Source organism: Rhipicephalus microplus, chromosome X (genome assembly GCF_043290135.1).
Source record: "Rhipicephalus microplus isolate Deutch F79 chromosome X, USDA_Rmic, whole genome shotgun sequence".
Taxonomy (NCBI): domain Eukaryota; kingdom Metazoa; phylum Arthropoda; class Arachnida; order Ixodida; family Ixodidae; genus Rhipicephalus; species Rhipicephalus microplus.
In genome coordinates, this window is record NC_134710.1 from 4,166,404 (window position 1) to 4,190,436 (window position 24,033).

Genomic DNA, 24,033 nt, shown 5'->3' on the forward strand with positions numbered 1-24,033 from the left:
GTATTCAAAACGAATAGGTGAAACATTTTCTTAATCTTTTAGTTTTAAGTTCACTTTACGCGCCATTCAGCACGTCTGTCCTGTTTCTCGTGTGTATCTCCTCAGTTCACCAAGATCCTATAGGCACTGGCGCACTGGTGCATCCACCAGCAACATCCAAGCACAATTTAGGTCAGTGGACTTCTCGCGTGCCGTGAGGTGGTGGTGCGTACTAAGTTTTTTAGGTGCTTAAGAGCTAGCTTTATGCTTCTTAAATTTGGCTTCTGAAGTACCTAGGTGATGGTTAGGCCACGTGTTCCGACCACAGCTTCAACTGTAGTAAATAGATTGTCGACTTTTTTCCCGGCTGTAGTGCCCCTTAATTTTTTATGTTGAGTGTAATTTTGTTATTAAACTTCTTTTAGGGTCGGCCGAGAAGTCGGCTTCTTTGGACAGCCTTCACAAAGTACACTGAGGCGAATGTTTAGCGTAAGCATGACCGCACATAAAATGTGTTACGTGAATGAGGGGGGTAACGCCCTACTTTCAAGTTTAGTACCTTTGTTTTGTAATTAACTTGTTTGGTTCTCAAACACATCATTCCACTCAATCAAATTCTCGAAATTTGTAAGAAGGCTATGCACGCTACCCCTCTCTTGTTGTAGTGATGACTTCATCCTGTATCCGCTGCAACTAAAACCGTTGCAAATTTTTCATATGAGGTGCTAGCATTCGGGGACGTCGATGGTGCACGCACGTCCTTTCTGAGTGAGTGCTACCGTGGTGAAGCGGGTGGTGCAACTATCATTAAAGGGCTTCTGCAACACATTTTGAGCATGGTCAGAAAACGCTACCGATCGGTAGTAGGGGCTCCCGAGAACACGCGAGCTAAATATTCTAGCACAGCACGCAGCCTAGAATTCGCAATTATTTATCGAAATCAGTTAAAAATTGTTTTCTCTTTTCTCGATAAATGCTGAAGACGGTCAAAAATTACTCGTAGAATGCCATCTATCGGCCATTGGCTAATTTTAACATGTCGCGCTTGGTCGTTACAAGAATCGCCGCAGGAGACTGCTTCACAGAGGAAAATCCGCATGTTCGAAGAAAAAAAAAACAATGGTCAAGGTCACGAGGCGTGCGTGACGTTTTTTTTTGTTTTTTTTTTTTGCCTCTGCCGTCACTTCCTGCTTAGCTGACAGCGCTTTCGTCGGGACGAGAGAAGAAAGAATGCGTGCTTTTGCAGCGTGCGACAAATTTGTAACTCCGCTCGTACTGAACGGATTCTTTAAATATTCACAGCGTTGAATTCGCAAGGCGAATAGTTCTCGTGGTGTATCCATTCCATGGTTATTTTAAAAAAGTGTTTCAGGTCCCTTTAAAAATGTCAATATAATCAAGGGGTGACGGACGGTATCGTTGTCATCGGGGCTATACATAATTAGCAATCTCTATAAATAGGCATGCTACGCATATGTAGAGTGGTGACATTTTTGGCGAAATTTGAAGAAAAATGCGACTTTTGGGGATGTTTCACTCGTCGCTTGGCGAAACTTACTCGAAAGACAGTGGCAACCACAGCTACAACGATCCTTTGTTGCCGCCAGCCAACATAGGGAACGGCCTCGGTAGGCCCATCCCGATTCGCTGAAATGGTCGGCGAGGTGGTTATATCGGCTATAGAAAGCCTGCTGGCCTTGGGTGCTATGCAGGAGGATCCCAGTTTTTTGGGCAGACAAGTTTGCTCTGAGCTCGCCTTACGGCGGCCATGGCACGAAGACAGTGTAGAGGGCTTGTTAGCGGCATTGACAAAACGATTACAAGAACGCGCGTGACATTGGCAACACATGAAGGACATTTGTGGTGGTTATCAAACGCAGAGTCGCTAAGGCCCGTTTCCCTCAGCGTCGTATCACCGTGAATCACTTTGCCTATGGAGACGTGCTCGTGGCACCCTTTGTGTTGTACGTTTCGGCCGTGGCGTACATAAGCCTCGTTTACTTTCCCGCGGTCTTTTGCAACGGGCGCTGCGCTGCGATCTTGGTGTTGCCGCAGGCAATAAATTGTTTTGACTTGTTTGTACTGTGTACTTCCCATGCTGCGCTCGGAGCCTCGGCGAGGAGACGGTCAACGCGGCCCTGCGGCTCGCTAAAACTGAACCCACTCCAGGGGCCGTACTCCTGCGGGATACGCTGTTGAGTGCATACTGTGTAACACAGCTGTAATGAATCGCCACAAATGTCCGGAGCCTCGGCTGAAGAACTGTAAAAATGTGGTGAATAGCGTTGTGTTACAGCTTGCTGTAAGAAATTTTCATGTTACAGGCCCATTGTAATCACGAATATCAAGTGCGAATTCAATAAAATATATTTTGAACATTTCCCTAGAGAAAGTGCATGACTATATACTGGCTCTTGCAACAATTATTCACCACCCATACATAAGGAAGTATGTTTTATGTGCAACAAATATAGTAACAAAGATGTATGCAATGTACCTCAGTATTGTTTTAAAGTATTCTCCCAGAGCGTAATTGCCGCCTGGTGGCCACTGGCTGAAGCGCGCATTTAGTGTGTTGCTTCCTGCGTCGTCTGCTAGCCACAATACACTATCATATTCGCATCTTCAAAGAACGGTTTATCCCGCTGTTTGGGCAAGTTTAAGTGCTCGTGCTTGATCCAAGCACGTTCTACAGGCGCATTTAGCCTTGCTCGGCTTTATATGCACTGCAATAAGGTCACTTGCCGAGAGTTCTGTGTAGCATTGTATTGCGCTCCGTTTGCCACGATCATGTCGCGCTAGTTGTCACTTTGTTGTTGAAGCACATCGTAAAGTGCCCTTGGCGCCATTCGAAACAGGAGGAGTATTAATTATTATGTGAATGCAGCATTTTAGCGACTCAGTGATAAACGGAGTTTTAATTTCATTGCTCTTAGATGTCTAACTGTGGTGGTTCTGCTCATCGGTTATGCCATGATGATTAAGTGTGCTTGAGATGACCTTTAAGGTACGGTCCTGGTCCCACTACAGCGAAATATTTTTGTCTGGTAAACGCTGACTCTTCCTCACTTAAGTTAATCTTTAAAGGTAAAAGAAAACGGAACAAAACGGAGGTGATGAAATTTGAGTCACCGTGCGCAATTTTAACATTGTGTGAAATTTATACACACTTATACTTGGGGTTCATTTTCAAGAATCAAGATGGTCAGAATTAATCCAGACGGCGGGTCTCACAGTTATGTCGTACAATTTCACGCAAAGCGTCATTTTGGTCTTTTTTTTTTAAATTATCTTGAGTGCTTTTCTAGCGTTCTTGTAGAGTGACGGAAGCAGCGTACATTATTCGTTAAAAAAACACTTTTGTCAAATAAAACAACGAAACTTGTTGCATCACTGTCGTGCAGCTAGGTCATCAATCGAAAAGATCGGCGAGCTGAACTGTAGCTTTTTCTTTAGTGATTGGAATAAAAATAAGCGCGCTGGAAGGCTGCCATCCACTTAGCTCTAGCTTTCCTGTATAAACGTATGCAATGTCCTATGTTAATTTCACAGAAAACTGAATATTTAGAAAAATTCGAATGCGTACTTGCGGCGAAAATATGGAACTAGAGAAAAAAACCTGCACGTGCGCAGATTGAGAAGGCTTTTTTTCATTCGTAGAGCAGCAGTGACAGGACGAAAAATATCCCTAAACCTTCTCATTTTACATACAACGCTATTATTTACAAAGCATTTCTTCGCGTACTGCAAGCACTTTTTGTGCCTATCTACGTATTTATCCATCCATCTATCTATCTAGCCGTTACATGTGGGTGCTCTCGTGATCACTCCCTGTGATGCGGGTTCTTGTTGCTGATTTGTTTCTCCTGGTTGAGCCCCGGAGAGTTTTTCTAATAAGGACAAAGCCGTTTGCTTAACAAACAACACCTAAACATTTACTGCAGAACTGAAGCAAAACTCAAACACAAACTACAAGAAATGAGTAGCTGGCTAAAAGCGGGTTTTAGAAGGAAAACAAACATCTAAAGTCCCGAAACTGCCGACGGAAAGTCACAGCTACATGATGCAGTTCTGACGCGGTGATTCGGCGGTGCAGGGAAGAGAGCAAGTTCGATCTCACCAAAACGTTGCTGCTGTAATGGTGGCGACGGCGTGTACCGATGCTCGCTGGCGGCGACGAAAAGCCCTACCAAATCGTGATGGTTTCGGCTTGAGGAGCGTGGACACGTCGGAGACGGGAGAACGCAGGCTGGTGGCGACGCGTCCGGGAACTAGGGTCGACCTAGTCAAGCAGCTGGGTGCACAGCTCGGGCCCGGAGCCCGACGGCTGTAGCTCGCCTGCCGGAACCAAAGTCCGCAGGCCCTGGAAAGGAGTTCAGGACCGGATGGCCACGGTCCTTTGGAGCGGGAACCCGACAGCAGGAGGCCCCGGCCGGTGGAAGTCCTGTAGGCTCGGGTCCGGAACCCAACGGCCCATCTTCAGCGCCCGGTCCGGTGACGACCTTCCGCTTGCACTGCCTGCCTCGAATTTCCCTTGCTCTGGTCTCCCCAGGCTCCTGCTTCAGCTCTGGCCCATTTGTCTCGTTCTCATTGGAGATACTACTGTTTCGTGGTGTCAAGCCATTGGGCCTTGAAATCTCCGTGTTCGCTGCCCATTGGATGTTTTACCTTTTGTTTACTTCACGTCCTGCCACGCATCCTCGTGCTTGACGCTCTTTAACGTCGTCATTCTTGTTTAAGCATCACCGCACGTGCACTCTGGTATTTCTCCTTTTGTTTTTTTTTTTTTCCGTGACGCGCACTTTTCGAAGGCGCGCACTTTGAACGCGCACCACACATCACATACGCCCCCCTTTTATTCAAGTTTTTTTTTTTTAGAAAAAAAAACTGCCGATGAGTGCGCGTTCTGCACTACGTCACAATTAAACCACATATTTGCACCACGCAGTTCAACACATCACCGGGCTACAGTTCGCTACATCGTCCAAATGTCCACACTTAAACTTTAGATTCACCCAATTGCATTTAAAAGTTCTGAAACCCGGAATAAACCTTTTTACTACAAAATCGACTATGGACAAAGCTACTTGTGTCCGCATCTAAAAGTCGAAGTCCAGAAAGAGCTACCGGTTTTCTAACCCTACACTCAGGTTATCGCGTCCCAAACCAGACGCACTGCCCTTCTCGCACGTTTCGAAAGTAACTGTGGCAAACATGCTTTTATGCACTTTCGCTGAAACGCGTGTCTGCGCCCCCGCCGGCCACATGAACGCTTACCGGTCACAGAGGAACAGGGCGCGGTCTCGAGCCGTCGGCGTCGACACGAAACGCACTGAGACACGAATGTCCAAATGCCACAATCTCTCACACAAATGCTTTCTTTTAGTTCACCATCTAATGAACACAAGCTCGGGGTGCCCTCAGCAAGCCCAAACGCTCCGACAAGCGTGTGAGGTTCCTGGATTCTTGAGAAGGGATGCCGTTGTGCTCGGTCATTATACAGCTCATCTTGAGTGGACTTAATTATAGGTTCAAAACCAATCACGTTCTCAGGTTCAAGACCCTGTCTGGCATTCTCCATACCTACTATCGAGCCCACCTCCGATTCGATACTGTTTATTTTGAAGAGTGCTTCAGCACTCCCATCGTGTTTTCTCGGACAAATAGCAGTTACGCTATCCTGTGAACTAGAATCCCCTCTCTCTCTGAGTGAGATATACGTATGGTCTAGGACCATTGACGTGGTGCCTGCTGCTACCTCTGTCGGTACAAAACAATCAGTGGCCACTATATCAGAGCCTTCATGGCATTCGCTGCCATCTTCCCAATGACGTTCTAGCGCTCCTTCCATGGAGCTATTGAGAGGTAGCCCTACCCCTTCCCGAAATGTGCTCGGCCTCTGAGACGTTCTGATACACACCTCATTCTGAATGGAGCTTCTTCGTTCCCTGCTATCGAAGTTTTGCTCCACAACATTTTCCACAGCTTCTAGGTCGCCCATATCCAGGCGCTCTTCTTCATAGGTGCTTGGCCTCTCAGAGGTCCCCAAGCAGCTAACGGAAGTAATATGTTCCCAGCCAGAGAAGCTTTCCGTCGCTTCAACAAACTCCTCATGACTCCTGCCTTCTTGGCTGTCCACCTCTCTGCCTTCCTCTATCTGAGCTTCTCGCTCCGAAGTAAGGCTGTCGCGAGGCTCGAGGCCAACCTTGCAGGAATCGACTTCCCTCCAGCAAACGCTGCTATCGGAGCAAACATTCACCGCTTGCTCGACCTTCTGCATCGCCAGCTGCCCCCTTTTCGCCATCGCAAGCTCGAGTCGCCGCTCGAAGTCCACCCTCTCTAATTGGAGCTGCTGCTTCAGTATGCGTGTCTGACGCTCTAGCAACACTTTATTTTCACGCGTTACGCGCTCTAGCTCCTCCTTCTTAGCTCTAAGCACCAATTCAAGCTTTTCCTTCGCCGCCTTTCGTTCTGCAGCCCGTTGCTCACGCTCCCTCTCCATCCGCTCCTCGTACCATACTCTAAACTCCGCTCCCGTCAGTCCCATTTTATCCGCCAACTCAATTAACTCCCACGTGTTCGTCATCGTGTTAACCGCGTCAAAAAATCTACTGGAAAAACAAACGACTTTGTCCTGTCGCGGACGCCAATTTGTGATGCGGGTTCTTGTTGCTGATTTGTTTCTCCTGGTTGAGCCCCGGAGAGTTTTTCTAATAAGGACAAAGCCGTTTGCTTAACAAACAACACCTAAACATTTACTGCAGAACTGAAGCAAAACTCAAACACAAACTACAAGAAATGAGTAGCTGGCTAAAAGCGGGTTTTAGAAGGAAAACAAACATCTAAAGTCCCGAAACTGCCGACGGAAAGTCACAGCTACATGATGCAGTTCTGACGCGGTGATTCGGCGGTGCAGGGAAGAGAGCAAGTTCGATCTCACCAAAACGTTGCTGCTGTAATGGTGGCGACGGCGTGTACCGATGCTCGCTGGCGGCGACGAAAAGCCCTACCAAATCGTGATGGTTTCGGCTTGAGGAGCGTGGACACGTCGGAGACGGGAGAACGCAGGCTGGTGGCGACGCGTCCGGGAACTAGGGTCGACCTAGTCAAGCAGCTGGGTGCACAGCTCGGGCCCGGAGCCCGACGGCTGTAGCTCGCCTGCCGGAACCAAAGTCCGCAGGCCCTGGAAAGGAGTTCAGGACCGGATGGCCACGGTCCTTTGGAGCGGGAACCCGACAGCAGGAGGCCCCGGCCGGTGGAAGTCCTGTAGGCTCGGGTCCGGAACCCAACGGCCCATCTTCAGCGCCCGGTCCGGTGACGACCTTCCGCTTGCACTGCCTGCCTCGAATTTCCCTTGCTCTGGTCTCCCCAGGCTCCTGCTTCAGCTCTGGCCCATTTGTCTCGTTCTCATTGGAGATACTACTGTTTCGTGGTGTCAAGCCATTGGGCCTTGAAATCTCCGTGTTCGCTGCCCATTGGATGTTTTACCTTTTGTTTACTTCACGTCCTGCCACGCATCCTCGTGCTTGACGCTCTTTAACGTCGTCATTCTTGTTTAAGCATCACCGCACGTGCACTCTGGTATTTCTCCTTTTGTTTTTTTTTTTCCGTGACGCGCACTTTTCGAAGGCGCGCACTTTGAACGCGCACCACACATCACACTCCCTTAACTTGACGTTAACCGAAATTACTATGGGACGGTAAGCTGGTTTCAATAGTAAGACGCGCTGGTCAAGATATTAATAATGGTGAAATCCTATCGCATACGTCGTCAAACACTTTCCGGCAGACAGAGGCACATGGACGCGGGCGGGTATGTGCCACTGGTACGCGGGTATGTGTCACGGGTGATGGACATACCCAGGAACGGCGAGATCCCCCATGAGTAATTTTTAACGCGTCTGCGTTAAGAAGAAGCTCACATTGACAGACTAGACCTGACTAATGCAAAGTATAAAAGTCAGGGTTCCAGCGGGAATCAAGCCCCATCATTCTACGTGACAATCAAGTATTCTACCACAGAGCAACGCGAGGTCGCGAAACTACCATTGAAACAGGTCGCGTAATGTTCGTGAGATGTCAATTGTGGTGGCAGTGCTGGCTATCAAACTTTAAAAAAAACATTACGTATGTAATTTTATGATACAGCCATCACGTCATGTTAATGTCAATAGGTGGATAGCAAAATGGTGTGTCGTCTGCTACGCTACCTCCGGTTCGAGGTCTACCCTTAGTAGTGCTTGAAAGTGCCGGCCTGCTGCGCAGTGTAATCGGGGAGAAAACATGAGCACATCTCTAACGCGTTTGTTGCCGCTTGTTCAGTGTTTGTGCTCAAATCTTTTTGCGATTGGATAAACGATATTTCGCGCATTTCAACGAAAAGCCAGAAGTGAAAATGGACAAACATGAAGAATGGTAAGAGTCGGGTTTCGAGGTCAGCATACGGCTATTTTCTGAAACACGTGGTAACGTTTTGCAAAACCCTCTCGACTTAGTATTTTCGAGAGGGAACGATGACCACTTGAAAATCACTCCCACATCAAACACCCAAATGTCAATGTACGTATGATGACAACGTAAGTACGCGTACTTTCCTCAAGTACGACGTTATCGTGTATTTGCATTGCATATCCAGCATCACCGTCTGTCTGCCAAACTTATGGAAACAGCTGAGTGTGAAGAGGGTTATTGGTGGTATTGTGGACGTATGGTGCCCGTATTATGTCCGACTTGCAGGCTTGAAGTGCCGATAGGTTGTATTCTGTATGCTGAGTGCGTATAATTTCCCATGCGTTAAAACAAAATGTCCGAGTGCGTGAGGAAATAACATCTCACGCGAAATGAGATGAAAAGGTTGATTGATGATTTGATTGATTGATATGTGGGGTTTAACGTCTTAAAACCACTATATGATTATGAGAGACGCTGTAGTGGAGGGCTCCGGAAATTTCGACCACCTGGGGTTCTTTAACGTGCACCCAAATCTGAGCACACGGGCCTACAACATTTCCGCCTCCATCGGAAATGCAGCCGCCGCAGCCGGGATTCGAACCCGCGCCCTGCGGGTCAGCAGCCGAGTACCTTAGCCACTAGACCACCGCGGCGGGGCGTGAGATGAAAAGGCGTAAAAGAAGCAACAAAATGACAAGCGCGCATTTCATCTTTAGAGTAAGGAACAGTTTACTATTGCCATTCACTATGTCGAATTCAGTATAGTATCTTAGCAGCAAAAAAAAGGAAACAAATAATTTTACAGGTGAGCAACATGCAATCAAAGGGGCTGATATTTCGTAATGCTACGATGCGCTGATGTTTTGTCTGTGAGAAGACATGCGCGATAAAACGCTTTGCTACAAACAACAAACTTGTGTCCGGTGCTACATTACGCTTGAACAGAAAAGACCGTTCGCAAGGTTATCACTATATCGTAGTGACTGCATTCGTTATTCAACTAAGATGCGTTGCACTCCAAAGTATTATGCAGCAATTTGTGATAAAAGGGCACCGCGAGTGCTGCGTGCAACATGCAGAACGTGACGGAGCGGGTAACAATGCTCCTACGACGTCACACCTCGAACCGGACTTCTATGCAGACGGGCACCGTTGCCCACAATCCTTTGCGTGAGCCACGATTTCGCTGTCCACCTATTGTAGTTAGGCGCTAAACTCTGAAGTTGATGACAATATGTGGAGTTTAACGTCCGAAAACCACCATATGATTATGAGAGATGCCTAGTGGAGGGTTCCGGAAATTTCGACTACCTGGGGTTCTTCAACGTGCACCCAAATCTAAGCAAACGGGCCTAAAACATTTCCGTCTCCATCGAAAATGCAGCCGCCTCAGCCGGGATTTAATCCCACGACCTGCGGGTTAGCAGCCGAGTACCTTAGCCACTAGAACACCGTGGCGGGGATAAACGCTGAAGTTCATTCATTTAGCAGTGTCCAGAGCTACCATTTTCGCGAGCACCAGCGCTTCATATCAGCTTATCACTTCTGGTGTTGCTAATACTCATGTTTCTGTTGGCTGAGTTGCGCAATCGCAAGTTGGTTATATCAACATCTGCAACTGTTTAACATATACGTCTACGCGTGCAACATTTGTACGTACATTGAGCGTCATTTCATAACGTGTCACTAAATGTAAATTTTCAGGAATTCAGAGTCTCGCTTCAGAACAGGTACTCGGCTCTTATCAAGAAAACCAGCCTTAGCGTTGACGCAATGAACGATAATCTGACGAGTATCATTACGGAGTGTGTGTGCAGTGGAAGTTGGAGGTAAAATAGTTAAACAAGACACTGGCAAGCTGGAAACGAAGAACCTGATTAAGAAGCGTCAAAGCATGAAAGCCTCAAGTGCAATAGACAAAATAGTTGGCAGAGCTTTCAAAGTTGACTAATAAGCGTGAGGTATCTGATGTAAAAAGGTATAACACGGAGAGAGTTGAACACGTGCCGAACAACAAAGGAAGCTGATTGGTTTGATTGATATGTGCGGTTTAACGTCCCAAAACCACCGTATGATTATGAGAGACGCCGTAGTGGAGGACTCTGGAAATTGTGACCACCTGGGGTTCGTTAACGTGCACCCAAATCTGAGCACATATGCTTACAACATTTCCGCCTTCATCGGAAATGCAGCCGCCAAAAGGAGGAAGCGTCAAAGCAGTGAAGAGGAAACTTGGGATAGGTAGAAACCAGATGTATGCACTGAGGGACAAGGAAGGCAAAGTAACTACCAATACAGATAGATAGTTGAAATAGTGGAGGAGGTTTAGAGAGAGCTGTACAGTAGCCGGCACAACCACGACCTTAATATAAAAACTAGTAGTATCCCAGATGCAATCTCACCAGTAATGATAGAAGAAGCCAGAAAAGCCTTGGAGGGAATGCAAAGACGCAAAACTGCTGGTGAGGACCCGGTAACACCAGTTCTGCTGAAGACGGAGGACAGATTGTGCTAAAAAAAAAACTAGCCTTCCTCTTTACGAAGTGTCTCCTCACAGGAAGAGTAACAGAATTGTGGATGAATGCTAAAATTATCCTAATACATAAGAAAAAGATGACAAGGACTTGAGTAATTACAAGCTGATCAGCTTGCTCTTCATCTTATGCAAGCTATTTACAAAGGTAATTGCTAACAGAATTAAGACAACATTAGGATTCAATCAACCAAAGGAACAAGCAGGATTTTGAACACGCTATATGCTCAACAATCAATCACATTCATACTATCAATCGGGTAACAGAAAAATGCTTAGAATGCAACCAACCACTGTATATAGCCTTCATAGATTACGAGAAGGCATTTGATTCAATAGAAATATCAGCAGTCATGCAGACACTGCGAAATCAGGGCGTTGATGAAGCATATATAGACATCCTGGAAGAAATCTACAGGGGATCAACTGCTACCATAGTGCTTCATAAAGAATGCAATAGAATACCAATCAAAAAGGGTGTAAGGCAGAGGGATACAATCTCCCCACTGCTATTTACTGCGTGCTTACGGAAGGTTTTCAGAGCCTAGAATGGGAAGAGTTAAGGATAAGAGTTAACGGAAAGTACCTCAGTAACCGGCGCTTTGTCGATGACATTGCGTTGATGAGTAACTCAGGGGACGAATCGCAACTCATGATTACGGAGTTAGACAAGGAGAGCAGAAAGGTAGATCTTAAAGTTAATCTTCAGAAAACGAAAGTTATGTACAACACCCTCAGAAGAGAACAGTGCTTCGAGATAGGTAATAGTGCACTTGAAGTTGTAAATGACTACGTCTACTTAATACAGGTAATAACCACGGAGCTGAACCACGAGATTAAAGTAACTAGAAGAATAAGAATGGTTTGGAGCACACTTGGCAAGAACTCTCAAATCGTGATTGGTAGATTGCCACTATCCCCCAAGAGGAAGGTATATAACAGCTGCATCTCCCGGTACTTAGCGATGCAGCAGAAACATGGATACTTACGAAAAGGGATCAGCTTAAATTCAGGACGACACAGCGAGCGATGAAAAGGAAAATGATAGGCGTAACCTCAAGAGAGAAGAAGACAGCATGGTAGATCAGGGAACAAACCGGCGTTAAGGATATCATAGCTGAAATCAAGACGAGGAAATTGACATGGGCCGGGCATCTAGTGCGTAGGAAGGACAACTGCTGGTGAATAAGGGTAAATCTCTGGATTCCTAGAAATGCAAGCAGGTTAGTAGGAGACAGAAAACTGGGTGGGTGGATGAGATTAAGAAGTTTGCGGGTATTAAGTGGCAGCAGCAAGCACAGGACCGAGTTGACTGGCAGAGCATGGGAGATGCCTTTGTCCTGCAGTGGACGTAGTCAGGCTAATGATGATGATTAAGATGATGAAATAAAAAATTTGCAACACGGTCACCTTCCTTCCACAAGCTTCGCATAATTATATTCCCAAGGTATGTGAATATGCCAAATTTTTATAAAATATTTTTTCGACAGTGTTGCAATAAAAAAGCAAATTGCAAAGGCAGCTCATAAAAAAACAGTGCATAATGAACAAGAAAAAAAATGTACGTTATAAACTACTGCACATAATCATCAGCTGTTCCAAATCATTTGTATAAAAAGATCTCGTAACTTTTTATTAAGAATGTTAGGTATGTGTTTGGTCGAGTTCATTCACTGTGGTTGTGAGTACATAATCATTTTTTCTCATAATGGGTACGTGAAAAAGGAACTTGATACGAAGGGCGATACCAGGAAGTATAGAAAATTTTATTTGCTTCAATGTTTGTTATTAATTCAAATAGTTCTGTCCTTTCTATAATGTAGCATTTTTGGTATGTTCCCAGTAGCTTATCTTTGTTCATTTTGTGAATCTCTATGATTTTCTGTTCTTGAAATAGAAGTTCTGTGTACTTTAGAAACAAGGCGTTTAGGGTGTTCTATTGAACGAAGTCCTTTTTTGTGGACCAAGAATATTAGTTTATAGTGTTGTTTCCTCACATTAGCATGCAATAATGTGAGTTTAAGGTTGGTCACGCTGGCAAGTCTGCACCGCACATGCCACGGTGGCTACTCGGTGACCCGCCACGGCTGCGGCTTCGCTCCAGTGACAGGCTGCGTTGTCGGTCATCTTTGGGTGAGTTCAGCTGAGCGGTCAATTGGTCTATATCGCGGACTTTTGGAGTCGTTTGTCCCTACGAGTCGGGCGATTTTGATGACAATATGCTGTGGATAATCTGTACCTGCTGAGGTATTCACTGCAACAAAGAGCTCGTGCAGGATAGATGTGCCCAGTGCGGCAGAGCAGTCTCCAATGAGGAGCTCTATCTATACGACGCAAGTGGTGCATAGAGCTATGGTGATCCAACTTCATTGTCGTCGGCTAAAGCGCTGATGGCTTACCACAATGAATAATCGATGTATTGTAAGTGTGCTAATTTTTCTTCATTATAGGAGAGACAGTTGGAGCAGTTCTTCTCGCTTTTCTACCTCTCCATCAACGCTGGAAGCTTGCTGTCGACATTCATAACACCAATTCTGCGAGGTGGGTACAAAAATTAACAGTGCTGCTAACTGTTCCAATTTGTCTTCTTCAAATGTCGTATCAGCTTGAAGTCACCCACTACGATAACATAGTGAAGCTGGAGCCTAGACATGGGCACACACTTCTGTGCAAAAAAGAGCCACAAGCGGATATTGGGACGAAAAGCTGTCTTGTCAGGAAAGGACTTTAAAACAATCCGACCAGGAATAAAAGCGTTGCGATTGCAACGTAATTAGGTAGGACAAATACTAATGTAAAAAAGATTTCTTTCGATTCCTGCGGGTGAAGCTTCAAGCGAGGCAGGAGACGGATTCGTAGCACTCGATTTCCTTCTCGACGGAGAAATACTCCGCAGAAAAAGTTGTCGTGCTTTTAAAGCGCGAACACTCATCTCAATTACATGTTTAGTGTAGCTCTCATCATGGCGTTCATGCAAGGCCTCAAGTTGAAATAGCCCCAGGCCTTCTACAAGAACCTGTTGACTTCTACGGGGCCAAAGTGCAGTCGTTATTCAAGTTAGATGGTACTCCCTTAGGTATTATTTTAAGCAAGCACTTTGTTGAAACGTTCAATTTAAGTTGCTGGACTCTTGGTTTCGAGAATAAAGGAATTCGAGAATAGAAAAAGGAAAAACTTGGAAGACTTACTCCCGTACTTTACAGCACTCGGCAATCCTTCTTGCTTTGAGAATGTCGATGGCTGGTCCATCTTTTGGCAAACATTTCCGCCGCATATATTCCAAGTAAAGCACACTTTCGTGGTAGTCGCTTAATCATTTTATGGCAATAGCAATCATATAGACTTGTTGTTGAAGTGACTAAACCTGGAAGTGCGTGTGTGTGTGTGTGTCCTTTTTACATTCATTGTATACTGCTTTGAATTACGTATGTGGTCAATCTGCTCCAGCTATTGTTGTTGTTAAGATTGTCCCTGCTTTATGTATCACAAATATTGAGCTCTCCAGACTTGCTGTAAACCTTTTCTCCACCTTCTCTACTGCCTCTGGCGCTGTAAGCACCGAATAAATAATAAAACTAATAGGCTCCCTCAGCTGAATTTCACCAACCATCAGGGTCTGTCGCCGCTAACAGGCCCGTCAATATATATATATATATATATATATATATATATATATATATATATATATATATATATATATATATATATATATATATATATATATATATATACCGACGGCACTGACGCACTCCCACGTTTATATTCACATGTAAACCCAATAAAGTGGATGGGTGGACGGCCGCCGTGATAGCTCAGTGGTTAGAGCACCGAACGGGTTATTCGAAGGTCGAGGTTCAATTCCTACTCGTGGAAGGTTATTTTTTACCCACTTTTGCTTTCTCCTATTTACATTACATTGGTACATTGGTTCTAATAACTACCCCTATACATTCCTTGGCATTTTTGTCTGTTAGATCTCATTATATATATATATATATATATATATATATATATATATATATATATATAAAATCTTGATCAGTTCGTGCTGGCACTCTGTGTATTTTTTCTCTTTGTCCGTCATCAAGCCTTACACATTGAATATGTCTGTACCATTTTTACATCGTGGATACTTTTGCTTAGACACTTTCCATCGTGTCATGTTACGCAGTGCAACGATGTTTGGGACAGATGTTTTGCTTCCCGCTGGCCTTCGGGGTTCCGGCGGCTCTGATGGTGCTGGCACTGGGTAAGTGTCATCATGGAGCGCAGTTCTTCCACTGACTCCTCCCGTACTTTTTCGCAGTCCTTTTCATGGTCGGAAAGCCGCTGTATCGCATTGTGCCCCCTGCTGGAAACGTCGTCGTGCGCGTACTACAATGCATATGGGTGAGTCCTATCGCTCGTATGCAGCTATAATTGAACTAATTCAAGTAAAACTGCCTGAAAGCGTTATGCAAAAATTTTCTATTTATACGCTGGAATGCCAAAAATAATGTAATAACGGGCTTGCACAGAGGTGTCGTATGTCAGCCTTGTAATATCTGTACAATCCCAACGATATGCTACGCTACTCTCATACGAAGGAAACAGACCACAGAGCCAAAGAAAACACACAAGACGATTTTTCTTCTCTCTTTTTTTTTTGTAAATTGTGCTAAATATGGGACATGCTAGCCTCTGGTATCCCGCAATGTACACTTGCGAGCAGCGGTCCAATTTCTTGGGCGCTGAAATTTCCATTTCTCGTGAAAACTCCTACACCGGGCACACCAGGCGCTGTAGGAATGAATGATTTAGGAATCGTATATTAAATCTAATGAAGTATGACTCCGTGCATTTGCCTATGCATTGCAAAGCCTGCAAGTGTGAACCACGTTTTAAAGAGGTTGAGATTCTGTGTAGAAGTGCGTATAAAACTGGGCATGAGTTGATGGAAGCCTATAACTTTAAAAAAAGAAGGAGAATTATGTATCAGCTTACGGCCGGTGACGTTGTACGTATTCAGAAAGATATTGTTCGATAGCTGGTTAGTGTAAAGCTGAGTTAAGACTGCGCATGTCTGTATGTTGAATATTCAATTCTGGGTTAGCGCTCAGTCTACGCTAGTTGGAAGTGCCACTTGTCTTTCTCGTTGTGTGTTTCTTTACTCTGTGTTTGTCGTATTTAGTGGCTAAAATGTGTCATTAGGACTGTATGATACAAGAAAATTGCAAGCAGGGGTCATGGAGGGGAATCATCCTATAATTAATGAATCGAAATGTTTTCCATTAAGTGGATTTATGATGGAGTTGTAGGTGCACAGTTGCGTGCAGGCAACGTGAGCGGCCCAGCGTCGTGCAGAGACTTTCTAGGATTTTGAAATTCTTTTTCAGGAACATTACTGCTCATTGTGTGTGGGAAACTTCACTTCGCAAATTTATTGCTACTGCATGCAATGCTTCAGGCCTCTTTATCACCGCCTTGCACTTGGACGTTACCACTAAACCATGCTTTTGCATTTACAGCGCTCTGCAGCCTTATTCATCTGTGGCCTGTGTGGCCCAAACTCCAGATATGTTCAATGTTCACTGCTCTCGTTCGCAGCACGCGCTCTCGCGGAAGATGCGAGCCAAGGAATCCAGGGAGCATTGGCTCGACCATGCGGATGACGTTTTTGAGGCAAGTATTTGAACTCGAGTCGGTCATAGGTTTATCCTTGCGCAATCGTTTGTGTGTTTCGAAGATTTTGTTATGGAATATTTCTCTGGCAAAACTCTTTCATCTCTGGTGGCCGCATAGTGAGGTGCAGATAAACTGAGCGCGTGTTCTGAAAAAGCCAGAAAGGGTAACGGCGGTGCACTGAAGGTGCGAACACACTTTCGCGCGCGTGCCACTTTTCCTCCCGCCGACATCGGAGTCACCAAGGGTACAAGAACAGGCAGATCAAAAGCTGTGCAGAGAAAGGGGGGAAATTGGCCAATATGAAATAAAATCCAGTATATATATACAAATTGTGCCTATTTTCGGCATTGGTGTCGCAAAATTGCAATTTACAGGGTTTACAAGGAAATCAAAACCTTTTTAATGAGGATTTTGATAATTGACGAAAGCAGCACACCAAAAAAAAATCAAGAGAAAAAATACAGGGAACATACTCTCCAAGATGTTAGTTTTTCATATGTTCTTTCTAATAGGTTGACTGTGTTTAACGCAGCTGCTATGTACATCAGCGGTTTCAAAATATGACTCTGCAGTTCTCTGGTAAAAGAGTTCTCATATTCTCTTCTGTTATGAGCCAAGATCTGTTAAACCAGTTCTTGGTTTTAAATCAGCCCACTCAAAGGTGGTAAAAAAGGGCATCGTCTTCACTTGTATAAAATTTGTTCTAGAAAAGTCTTGGAAGCACGTGCTGTGTTCTAGTTTTGCGAAACATGTAGCAAGACTAAAACAAGCTAAATTCCAGGCAAGCGGCACTTCTTTTTTTTTTAAAGGGGTGTCGTGTAGAAGAGAAACTCCATACTGAAGAAGAAAAAAAAGAAGTTCGCAGACATTCCTTGTATGCATAAACTTGTACATGGGTTACTAAAAAATCCCCGCTCAAGCACACCATAGAAAGGGGTAACCAGCGAAAACTGGAACTTGAGGCCCCGGTGTTAAGCAGTGGATTCAATTCCGCGTGTCACTGAATTAAGCATTTCACAATTATTGCGATAGAGTTTATATGGACGGTCTCGGCTGGTTTTTTCGTCACCACCGTCATTCCCGTATGTGTGTATTTGTATATATTGTGTATATCTGAGCGCGCACACGACCATTTCGCGAGCCTTCCGCTGTACGGCCGCTCCATTTCCTTCCCCAAGACATGGTAATGGTGCATGGCGACAGATGGCGCCACGAGTGGGCGTGGCCAAAGTCTAGGTGGTGTTGGCGTGGCGCTTGTTCCCGGTGGCTGCGAGAATCAGTCAGGCCGAGACACGTGCGTGCCGAAAATGGCCTCTACTTCATTGGCCAGCACCCAGTAAGCACGTGGTTTTCTTTCGTCCATGTCCCCTTTAGGAATACCCAGAATGTAGCCTGCCCGAGTGCCTAGGCATCCCCCGCATGCGTGTTTACCTGAGTGTTAGCTTCGGTACCGTCCGCTAAGCCAAACCGCGGTGTCTAGTCCTTCAAGTGATCGCACCACGCCAAGCCGCACTTGCCGTAGGCCCACGCGTACGAGGTTTGCCATAACTCTCGCGACCAGACCCAGTGGCCATCGTGAGAGTGCGCAGCATTGCCGCGAGGGACCTATTCCCGAACGGCGTGTCAAAGCTTGCCATGGCCAGTTGCGACTTGCTCGCGGTCTCCCCTTTATCGTGAACGTCCATATGCCTTCGCTCCCCGCGCCCCGGGAGTGGACGTTTTGCTGTTGTTTCGGGGTTCTGCCAAAGGCAATCAAGTGTTTGTGTATTGCTGTTCATCGAACACTGTCTGTTATGCCGCGCTAAACGCTTTGTTAGTTGAGCGCGTGCGGAGCGGTGCGCTACACGTGAGTAGGTGACAGAGGCACGGCCCTGTGGCTCGCTAAGCCTGAACCTGTGGTGATCTTCCGCAAAGGTGAGATAGAGGTCACCGCACTGCTGTGTTGCTGCCGTTAGCCTTTACCAGCCACTCGTTGATACCCGCAGAAAATAATTGATCCGTGACCAAGAGGGAGTGCCATGTCATCGTGTTTGCGCTGCGGAAGTTTGATGTCTGCGTTGACAGGACGAAGTTTGTGGTGCAAACAGATCACAGTGCGCTGAGCTCGCTGTTGTGGCTTCGTGAGCCTGCAAGGAGGCTGGCGCGCTGGGCTCTCCTAATACAGCATTATGACTTTTCAGTGCGGTATCGTAAGGGGAGCACTAACGTGGTAGCTGACGCGCTATCTCGTGCCCCAGTGTCTATAGGGAGCCTGGATCTCGGTGCGACAACTGCTAGCGGTGCCTTTGCGCAAGCGAACGACGCGGGCTGGATTGATGTGCATTGATATGGATGTACCCTTTAGATCGGGCGGTGGTTGATGCCACCAAGCCGTAATACTTAGTGAACCAAAAGGTAGATTTTTTCCCTTTAAATGGTGAGGTTGAGGACTCGTACTTTGCAGTGAAGGGTTAAATTTTCACTCGTGCCTTGACTTTAGCCACTAATCAGATAACCTCGTTTTAGGTAATTCTACCCGCTTAAAGTCTATTTTGCCTTCCCGGTCCCTAAACCCCAGTGCTTTGAAAAACTCTGCGCTAAAAACGGCGGTGGCAGCGCCTCCGGGTGGAGCAAAGGCTGAAGGCTTGGCGAGCACACCCATAAGTGTATCAGCAGGGGGGGGGGGGGGGGCGGAAGTGGCGCGAGCTACCTCACTGAGAAAAGTGGGGGAAGGGGGGGTGAGCCCCCCCTTTTGGCAGTAGTAACTGTCAGCTGCACACTGGGGAAAATTACAAACAAGGCGAAGTTTTCCTTCACCACAGTATTCACTCAATTATATTGTTACCAGGAAATGAAAATGTTACCAGGGAATGTTTTAATAAAATAAAATTTTTCCTAAATTTCTGCTGTGACGATTTCCCTTGAATGTTTCTTGCGGTGCAGGCTACCTATGCGACTCATTCGCGCCTTTACTGTATAGCCTGACGATAGTTATAGCGTGAGAACAGAATGACGACATAGAGACAAGAATGACACGATTGTCCTTCTTGTCTTGCGTCGTGATTTTGTTCTCGTGTTATAACTATCATCATGTCATACCAATTAGCCCAAGCTGCCAGAATATCTTACTGTATAGCATTGCAAAGCGGGCTACAGTACAAGGTGCGAAAGCGTCCTGTGCTTGCTTTGTTAGGGATGGGAACAAGCAACCATTTTTTCTACCAGTCAGAGCATTTGCTGCTTCAAGAAAGTTGTTTTCTTTCGCCAAAAATCAATAGCGTCATCGCTGCTTTATCGAAACTGCTTTGAGCCGGTTATTTTGACGAAATGTTTTGAATGGTTTATTTCTGCTGTACTACAAGCGCCAGGAAGAGGTTTACATTGAAAAAGAATGGCTATTTGGGCTAGTTGGCTCTTCAATACCATGAAGAGGTTTACGTTTTAGTCTCTGATAAATTTGATCAGCCTTGCTTACGGTAACTAGGAGCGATGGCAGCAGTTTGCAAAGTAGCGAAGAATAAAGCAGTGGACTCGAGCACAGTTGGAAGCTAAGATTCTAAGCTCAACCCGCAGCTTCAACCACCGGACCAGAAAAAAGGTGTAAGACCGTGCTTTTTTGCACAATGAAGGCCTAATTGTATGTCGGGCTAGTTAGTTTTCATTCAACTTGGATTGCTTGTTTCATTTCAGACAGTTCTGTAGCGTGGTGGGGTGTAGTGGTTAGTGTACGTGCATGCTGACTGAATGATCGTCAGTTGATTGATTGATATGTGCTGTTTAACGTTCTAAAACCACCGTATAATTATGAGAGATGCCGTAGTGGAAGACTCCGGAAATTTCTACCACCACCTGTGGTTCTTGAACGTCCACGCGGGCCTACAGCAGTTTTGCCTCCATAAAAAATGCAGCCATCGAAAAGCTGGTATATATATATATATATATATATATATATATATATATATATATATATATATATATATATATATATAGGGGAGAGAAGTGTATACCTAAGGGCTCGTATTTCCGTGTTTTGACACAATATTAATGAGATGTAACAGACAGTAATGCGAAGGAATGTACAGGGGAAGTTATTAGAACCAATGGAATGTAAATAAGAAGAAAGAAGAAAGAAAAGTGGATGAAAAAATTGCCAGCTGTGAGCAGCTGGCAATTTATATATATATATATATATATATATATATATATATATATATATATATATATATATATATATATATATATATATATATATATATATATATATATATATATATATATATATATATATATATATATATATATATATATTGCCACATTCCATTTCCCAAGTTTTCGTTATCGTCCCAAAACACCACACGATTCTGTGCGAGACAGCAACAGTCTCGCACAGATAGCAGTCTCGGACTGATAGCGGCGAACGGAGCGTCGGCCTTTGTTCAACAACTGACAAGCGGCGAAGCGCGTCGGCATTTATACTCTTGCCGTCGAATGTTCTAGCGTTATCGCTGGCGGTGGCGTAGGTTCCAGAACAATCTGTACCGTTCGCACAGTGAGCGTGATCTTATCGAAATAATCTACTACAGTCCGGAACCTTCTCGAAAACTGCAGGTGTGGTTTGCGCTGAGAATTGTGTGGTGTTTTGGGACGATAACGAAAACTTTGGAAATGGAATGTGGCAATTTATATATATATATACATATATATATATATATATATATATATATATATATATATATTTTAACAGAGAAAAGTAGGCGAGAAGATAACTTGCCATGAGCAGGAACCACCGAACCTGCGACCTTCCAATAACGCTTTCGATGTTCTACCACTGAGCTACCACGGCGACTATCCCCCCAGCCACTTTATTGGGTTTTATATGTGAATTTAAACGTGATAGTGTAAGTCAGCACCACGAGTAGCCATTACGATGAGTGTAGCACACTTTTTATGAGCCTGTTTGGCGTCACGTAGCACGTGAAAACTTATTACGAGCTGGCAGCTGAGCAATAGTCCCTCGTATACTACCTAACGGCACCAAGTCTGCCAGTACGAGACCCTCGTTAATGAATAAGGGAAAGATGTATGTGTATTGTGAAGGGTTCGTTTTTCTGTTTTCCCGAATATATATATATATATATATATATATATATATATATCCCGCCTTACGAATCAGGTAGGTCGTTTGCCCCCCCCCCCTCACTCGAGAAAGAGTTGATACGCAACTGAGCACAACCTTACCGAGAGGGGGAGCGAACGGGAAGGGAACACATGACGCCGACTCGAGCAAATGTGATGGCTGCATTCCAGGAGTGAGAACGATACCAGACTCACCTTTGCGAGATGGGAATCGCTTTCAGCAGACAAGAGTTACTCAATTCCAATCAAGGATGATCCGTTTTGTCGCGAGTTGAGCGACGGTCTGAGGGCGACGGAGCGCTGAGGCGCTGTTGGTATTGCGGCGGGTATAGGGGGATGGGAACCGCCGTGTGCCTCTGGGTCCTTCGCGGATACATACTTGCTAGACCATGATGGACTCCTGCTGGAATACATAGCCACTGATGAGCAGTCCATGGACCCGTTTACGGTGGTTGGGCCCAAAAGTTTGAGAGGCGCACTGCTGCGACCCTCTCACGACGAGCCCATGGCTGGTCACCTGAGTGGCTCCACAGTTTTTGCGAAACGGAGCAAGGTTGTGACCTGGCTTGGCATGAAGCGTGACATTTTTCGCTATTGCCGTTCCTGCCACGTCTGTGAAGCGGTGAAATCAAGTGGTGGCAAGCCACCCGGCTTGATGAAACCGATTGTCGGTGAGCGTCCGTGGTAAGTAGCCACCTGCGATCTAATGGGGTCGTTCACCAGGAGTAAGAAGGGGTTCATACATCTGATGGTAGTTGTTGATCATTTTTCCAAATGTATGAAGTTGTTTCCGCTGCGGAAAGTGACATCGCGAGCGGTGCTAGAGAGGCTACAGGAAGGGTTTTGTCGGTTCGGCTTTCCGAAAAGATTGATCACGGACAACGCATCGTACTTCACCACTCGGGTGTTTTGGTGATACGTGCCGTCCCTTAGCAATTGATCACTGCACCACTTCGCTCTACCATCTCCTGTCCAATTTGAAGGAGTGAACCAATCGTACGCTCAAACCGGTGTTGGCGGCCTTTGTCGAAAGTCAAAAGGACTGGGCAGACCATTTCAGGGGGCTCACGTTCGCAATCTGAACCTTCGAGTGTCGCTCTACTTGTTTTTCTCTCGCTTTCCTCAACTTCGGAAGGGAGTAGGCGAATTCGGTGACCAGTACCATGCAATGCCAGCTCGGCAACGAGGAAGAACCGGCAGACTGTTCTGCTTACGCTTCGACCCCTCGGGACAGGCTTTGTCGAGCTCTAAGTCGAGCAAGGCAGAGTTTTGCATTTGCCAGGGCCTAGCAGAAGGCCCAGTATGACCACAAACATCGCCACCTTTCATTTAAGGTAGGTGATCTTGTCTTGAAGCGCAACCACGCTCTTCGCGGTGCTAGCAAGGGTTTCTAAGCCTCGCTTACTTCTAGGTGGCTTCGTCCGTATCGAGTGGGGAAAGCTTGGACTCCGCCCGCTTACTTGCTGAAAGATCCGCTTTCGGGAAAACTCAGCCGTGCCCACATCTCAGACCTGAAAGCCTTTGCGTCGAGGTCTGACGAGCCTGCGCCAGGGCCCAGTGGCTCTTAGTGCAAGCAACGGCGCACACCTGGCGCGGCGGACTGCATTCGGACCACGCACAGGTATAATCGGAGGAAGCGGTCACCATGGTGATTTTGCGCTTGAGGGTGGGCTTATTTTCGCAACCTAAGGCCCTCATTTTTACTGTTTAGTCTCAGGTAGCTAGCTTTTTTACAGCCAGTGCTTGCAAGGAAGTCAGCCCCGCCCAGTTGCTGCTGATGATTTTCATTTAAGTGTTCATGTTTACTCGATGTTTTTTCGGGTGTTTTCTTTTTTTTCTCCCTGGCGGAGGGGTTCTTGACTTGGTGCTTTATTGTGGGGAGAGGGACAAAGGACGCTGTGCGCCTTCCTTCGCGTGGCGCGTTTGGAGGGACCCGATCATCGGAGGAGTGTGTGAGTGTGTACGTGCGTGGTGCTTCTGTGCGTGGTACTTCTGTGCGTGGTGACGACGGCAACTTAGGAAGTCACCGACTCCTACATCACCTTGGACTCTGGAGGTTTTCGGAGATCCGCAGTCGTCAGGCAGCCCGGCTGTGCCCTGCTCCCGGCTGTTACTGAGAAGCTCTGCTGCATTTTCCATCACGGCTCCTGCACGAGGCCAGCTGCTGCAGACGCTGTGCACGACTCTCTACCAACGCCAGGACGCCTCGCAGCCAGTTGGTTTAGCGACCATGATTCCAGCAGAAGGGCCGGCTGTCGCACCAAGGTCCATCCGAACCACCACCAACGCGG

The 24,033-nt window shown here is 46.0% G+C and overlaps 1 protein-coding gene across 6 annotated transcripts in view; it reads left to right on the forward strand.

The window, feature by feature from the left end:
- Nucleotides 1–24,033, forward strand: part of LOC119175625 (solute carrier family 15 member 1) — a 441,245-nt gene that overhangs the window by 311,360 nt on the left and 105,852 nt on the right. For all 6 annotated transcript variants that reach the window (XM_037426528.2, XM_075881704.1, XM_075881703.1 and 3 more), the window contains 4 exons: nucleotides 13,414–13,504; nucleotides 15,135–15,212; nucleotides 15,270–15,352; nucleotides 16,550–16,624. In XM_037426528.2, the coding sequence (XP_037282425.2) occupies nucleotides 13,414–13,504; nucleotides 15,135–15,212; nucleotides 15,270–15,352; nucleotides 16,550–16,624 (327 nt within the window). The remainder of the gene's footprint in view (nucleotides 1–13,413; nucleotides 13,505–15,134; nucleotides 15,213–15,269; nucleotides 15,353–16,549; nucleotides 16,625–24,033) is intronic.